The sequence below is a fragment of the Sciurus vulgaris genome, assembly GCF_902686455.1.
Source record: "Sciurus vulgaris genome assembly, chromosome: 14".
In the NCBI taxonomy this organism is placed as follows: Eukaryota; Metazoa; Chordata; class Mammalia; order Rodentia; family Sciuridae; genus Sciurus; species Sciurus vulgaris.
Window position 1 is genome coordinate 8,206,952 of NC_136475.1, and position 6,000 is coordinate 8,212,951.

Here is a 6,000-nt window from a genome sequence, read left to right on the forward strand (position 1 = left end):
AAGGCTTTTTACAAAAGTATTTATGGCAAAATCTTTGCAGGTCGCTGCTGTTCCTGGTTCTAAAAGACGATGCAGGGCTGTGGCGTAGAGTGTGTGCTTAGCATGTGCAAGGCCTGGGTTTCATTGATGCCCAGACGAAGAAAAGAAAAAAATGAAGCTATTAGCATCTGTGTGGCTGGACCCAGAGAAGCAGAGTGTCCATGGACAGGAGTCATTCAACGCTCATGAACCTGAGGTGCCAGCCCTCCAGAGGGAGGATGGGAAACACCCCTCCCTGTCCTCAGGAGCCAGCCCTGGGGATTATCTCCTAGACATCTCCCAGATAGCAGACCTGAATGTGACCAGCACGTTTCCTGCAGTGTCCTTGGCCGCGTGGACACCCTGGGATGTTCAAATCCACTCATGCCCTGTAATGCCAAGCCTGCTCCAGGACCAGGCCACGAAGCACTCGAGACTCTCAACAGGAGTCACATTTCTGACATTTGTCTCCATTTAAAATCTCTCTGCCTTCTGGGCCTACTTCCCTTGTCCCATTACTGTGCAACTTCTAGCTCTCCTGCCCATTTCACTGGGGAAGTGGTGTTCTTAGCAGACATGTTGTAATAAGCATGCTTACTTGTACTCAAGCCATTTGTATCTTCCCAGAAAACAAACTCTTTTCAACCAACCCAAGAATGTGGCCTCTGTTAGACACCCCATCCCAATATTGTATAATTCCAATTTACATGGTGTGTTAGTCAGCTTCCTGCCACTGTAAGAAAAGACCTAAGGTCACTCTACTTATAAAGAGAAAAAGATTTATCTTGGCTCACAGTTTCAGAGTTCTCAGTCCATGTTCAATTGGTCCTTTTGCTTTAGGCCTGTGGTGAGGTGCACCAATACGGCAGGCAGTGCATGGTAGAGCTACCCAGTCACTTCATGGCAGCTGGGAAGCAGAAAGAGAAAGATAGGAAGGGACCAGGGTCCCAATATCCCCCTCAAGGGCACACCCTACTATCCACCACGGGACCCACCTCCTAAATGTTCCACCACCTCCCAAGAGAGTCACAGACTGAGGACAGAGCCTTTAACCTGTGGGCCTTTAGGGAACATTCTAGATCCAATTTACAGCACACGGGAACCACTGTCCATATCTACTATGAAAACTGCAACAACCAAATACAGATGTTCCCCCAGAGGCGCCTCATATGTGGCTGCACCAGCCCACAGAGGGCCCTGGTGAACCCAGGGCTCCTCCATCCCCACAGCAGGTGACAATGGCCTTCGGAGCCCCCAGCGACCCTGATGCCCAGAGCACACCCAGACCAGCCCGGCAGTCTCGCTCTTCAGAGTTCAAGTGATCTGATCGTCCAGTCACGGCCCTTGCCGACGGCTTCCTGACGCTGTCCATCCTCACGGCACCGCCACAGTGACAGACTTCCCTTGCCGGCCTTTGCCTCCTCTTCTCACCGCCGTGACGTTTCCTTTCTTCTCCTTGAGATTTAAGGATGTGTTTTAGGTGGTGGCGTCTCCTCGCTCCCTTCCTGCCCCCAACTTTGTGAGCCTACTCGAAGGAAGGCAAGTCCCTTAGAAGGGAGGAGAGCGCCGAGAGCAGGAAAAGATGATAACAGAAGCTCTCAGTGGGGAGCAAGGAAGTTCCTTCCAAAGCGCCCAGTAAATAAAGACCTTCTCCAGTTTCACTGGCCGAGGGAATGGGCCACGACAGGCCGCCTGCAGTCAGTCCCGGGGGCTGGGGGAACTGGAACCGCTGATAGACGTGCTTGGAAACACAGCTCGCGTGTCTTGTTGGTATGGGGAAGAAACTCAGCATAACTAACCATTTCTTAAGTTCAAGAGACGTTCCCGCAAATTCTAATTTAAATCCTCTACCCTCCAGTTTTTCTTTCCAGTGCCAACAGTCCGTCTGTGGCTGCGAACGTTATGGGTCCTCCCTCCTCGGTCCTCCCATAAATCTGTTCTGCACACTGATAAAATGGAGCAGGTCCTTGCTTTCCGCGTGGCACCCTGGGCAAAGGCTTCCTGAGACTTTTCTTCGCTGAGAGCCCTTCTCTCTGCCCAGATGCCCGAGTGGGAAAACCTCAGCTCAGCATGCAGGGGCCCCACCATCCCTCTCTCCAACTCTCTCTCCTCCACTCTCCCTCCGGGGTCGCTGTTCTCTGCACAAAACAGATGGGACTCCTTGTGCGCTGCCACTGCGGGCCCACTTCCATGCCTGACCTCATGCTCACACCCAGGTTTGTCCCTCCCCCTTTCCTTCCTTGGAATCCACCTCACACTGCACTTCCTCCAGGAAGACTCCCAATCCCAGGAGCTCAGATCTCCACCTGGAAAGACCCCAGAGAAGCCAGGGCCGTGCCTGTGCACGTGCATCCCACACAGACAGCGCGCAAGAAGGGCGGGTGAAAGGGCGCTCCTGGGAGGTGTCGGGACACACCTCGTGTCCCTGGGCACAGCGAGTGGCACACCAACAACCACAGGCCAAGTGCAGCCCAAAGATTCACTGTTCGGCCCGTAGGATGCATTTAGGATGCTGGCTACTAATTCAGATTTTTTCAAAACTGGAGCTTACACAAAAATTTGAACTTGTGGTTCCTATTTAAAAGATCAGGACCTCTGGCAAGGTGGGGCTGCGTTACGGTTAGGGTTTGCTATCCACCCTGATACTTCGTCACCTGAACAAACACTTGTGTTTTCCCATATGGTGGGTCAGCCGGGTGGTCCTCTCTGGAGTCAACTTAGCTGATCCCGAAGGTCATGGGCACTGGGTGTTCCAGGAGGGTCTTGCTCACATCTCTTGACCATGTGCATGCAGAGCAACACCAACACTCAAGGGCTTTGCACACCTCTGCTTGTGGCATGTCTGCTAATGTCCCATTGGCCAAAGCAAGTCCCATGGCCAACTCCAGGATCAAGGGCAGGAGAAGTGGACCCTACCCTATGGAAAGGAGCTGCAACGTCACCTTGCAAGGGGGCCTGCATTCAGGGATGGGAAGACTCGGTACCATTTTTACAATCAGTGACTGACCACGTGACACCAGAGCGGTAGGTGGGGGTTGTGCTCTTCTTTGGGCAAGGGACAGGTCCTCCAGGTCATCACAGCCCTGTCCCCCCTAGCCAGCTGGTTTTATGTTGCTCTGAGGACATTCCAGAGTTAACCAGTGCTGCTCTCCTGATGCTGGGGAACCCCGGCTCACCCTGACGGCCTTCTGGTAATTGCCATTTTCCCTGCCAAGGACTCCTCCATGAATGGCTATAAGGTAACACCAGGGGACCAAGAGCTAGAAGACAATGATCAAAGACCAGCGCCAAAAGGTTGAAGAATGAGAACATTCAAACAGAAGCGCACCAAATATCAAGAGGTGACCACAGAGGACAGTTGAAAAGAAACGGTGTGGGGCGCAGCTCTCAGCCCTGTCTGCACCTTTGAATCCCCCAGCAGCCTTAAAGTTACCAGTGGCATGAGCCACACCCTCACCAATAAAATCAGAATCTCAGGGGCAAAGCTGAACCAAGTACATTCCTAAAACTTCCAATGATTTAACTTACAGTGAGGGTTCGGAATCGCCAACATTGGGTTATTTCTGTTTTGACTCTGAACATGTGGGCAAATTCCCCCCAAAAGTAGGCTGTCATCTCAGTAGCTGCCAAAGGAAACCCCTGCAGGATGAGTTCTAAAAAACTCCTTGAAAGGAGGGGGTGCTGGTGCGTTCTTCAGGTGACTATGCAGTTTCCTGTAACGTGACCCAAAGCTGACTTTTATAAAGGGTTAACCCAGTCACCTCGCCAAGGACCTCCAGAGATCTAGATGTTCAGCCACCTCGGAAAGTATGGGCTCTGTTGAGGACTGTGTTGGTACCATGTGCCTTACCCTTTGTGCCCGCTCCCCAGATGAGGTCTTTGAAAGACCCTGAGTCACAAAATATCTGACTCCTGTAGACATGCACTAAGCAAAACTGCCCACACGGGGGTCAGCCAGGAGTCTGGACTGCTTTCTGTTCTTCTATTTGCTAAGTTGCTTAAGGCCTCAACAAGTTGCTGAGGCTGGCTTTGAACTTGCGATCCTCCTGTCTCACCCTCCCCAGCTGCTGGGACTCCAGGAATGTGCCACCATGCCCGGCTGTATTTCTTGACCTCTCAAATTATTAGTCATTTGCATTTGCCTCTTATTTAGACAAAGAAATATGAAGTACCCAGAGGGAGGGCATCGAGTAGCTCAGGCTAAAATGATCTTCTTTCCAGGAAGACTCTAGTGGTCACAATAAAGCCTTTTCTTTTGTAGATGTTGGGATCAAAGGCAGGATTGGGAACAAGGAAACCACATCTTCCTCCTGGTCCTTTGCCTGCTCCCTTAGGGAGAGATGACATAGTAGAATCCACCTGTTGGAAGTGGCCTAACTTCTGTGGGAGAACAGTAGGCCAGAGAGAGGAAGTCCAATGTACCACCCTACACTTAAGGGCCCTATGAACCCTCCCTCTCCAACAGGCTGCATAGCCACTGGGAAGCAAAGTGGCAAGGGATACCATTCAGCCCAGAGCTGAATGATAGGACTAGCCCAAGAAAGATGGGAAGAGGGACTAAAACACTCTGACCTCCTACACACTTGCACAACCTGAAGGAAATGCAGTGCCATGGTGTGCCGGGCACTGGGTTGAACCAACCAGCAAGGTCACCCGTACTGACGACTCCTCCAAGGTGATTGCGAGTTACCATCCCCACCTTACAGAGGGAGAAACCGGAGGTTCAAGGAGGTGACCAACCCATGATCTCATAACTGCTCCATCAGAACAGGGGTTCTTGCCTGTCTCCCCACCCTCTGCCTTATCCAGCCAAAGGACACAGCCCCGGAGCAGCTGCTGGGAAGCTCCAAGTCTTCTAAAGAAGTCTGTCTGTCACACAAGAGCAAACTGTGGAGCTGGGTCCCGCGGGCCTGGGAAGAGCCAGGGCTGCAATCAGCACCCTGCCGCCCTACAGCGCAGTGCGCGGCTCGCTGAGCAATCAGGTCCCACCTGCAGGAACTCAGCACAGAGCCACGGCGCCCGCCGATGCCGCGCAGTCCCCGCGGATGGGACGCCTCTCCCGGGGCACAGGCTTGACAGCTCTGCAAGTGACCCCAAGGCGCAGGGCTGCGCTCCAGCGGCTATGCGCTTCCGCGCTGCGCAGCTCTCCAGAGCACTGGGGCTCCCTGGGCGCAGAGGATAGAGAAAGCCCCAAGCTGAGGGGCTCCCCGCCCCAGGTCCCCTCACGGGCCCTCATTTGCAGCAGCCGGCGCCGGCATTTAACGGGTTCGTTTTCTCCCGGGAAGCGTCCGGCGCGGGAAGGGCAGGCTGGAGACCAGACACGTTGAGATCCGAGCGCCCTCGGGCGCGGCTGGCAGCGTCCCTTACCTCCTGGGATGGCAGCTCCTCAGGGGGCTCGGGGCGCAGGCGGCGCGCCCCCGCGGCTGGACCGGTCCCCAGCATCGCGGCAGCGGCGTGCGTGGCAGGGATGCGCGAGCGTCGGGGCCGAGCCGGCGGACTCTGCCCTCCGCGGGCCAGCTAGAGGCCCCAGCTGCGCTCTGCCCTCCACGTGACCACGGCTAGTCTGCCGGCCCGGGAGGCGGAGGACCTGCGGCGGCCAGCGCGGAGGGCTCCGGGCGGAGGCCCCTTCCCGGCGGCGCGCTGGTGGGGCGGGGCGGGGTGGCCCGCGCGCGGGGCCAAGGGGACAGCTGGGCCAATGCGCAGACTGTGCGCCCCGCGATCCGTAGCATAGGAAGAGAATCCTATGCTTGTTTGGAGAATTAAATGAGCTAATACATGTGCAGGGGCATTGGTTCCCTCCTGCCTGGGGGAGCCTCGAGTAATAGGGGTGCGGACTCTAGCGGGATCACCTGTGGCCGATACTTCCAGGAAAAGAGGCGTGGAACCTCTCTCCTCCCGGGGATTCCGGGTTCCAGCCTGACTTGGAACTCAGGGATGCCAGAGATGCTAAATATTCGAGAGAAAATGGAAATCTGGATTTTC

The 6,000-nt window shown here is 54.9% G+C and overlaps 1 protein-coding gene across 2 annotated transcripts in view; it reads right to left on the reverse strand.

Annotated features, from left to right (window-relative positions):
* LOC306644099 (two pore channel protein 1-like) overlaps positions 1–5,495 on the reverse strand; it is a 35,395-nt gene extending 29,900 nt beyond the window's left edge. For both annotated transcript variants that reach the window (XM_079110656.1, XM_079110655.1), the window contains exon 1: positions 5,386–5,495. In XM_079110656.1, coding sequence (XP_078966782.1) covers positions 5,386–5,460 — 75 coding nt within the window. In that variant the 5' untranslated portion in view covers positions 5,461–5,495. The remainder of the gene's footprint in view (positions 1–5,385) is intronic.
* Between the last annotated feature and the right edge of the window lie 505 nt (positions 5,496–6,000).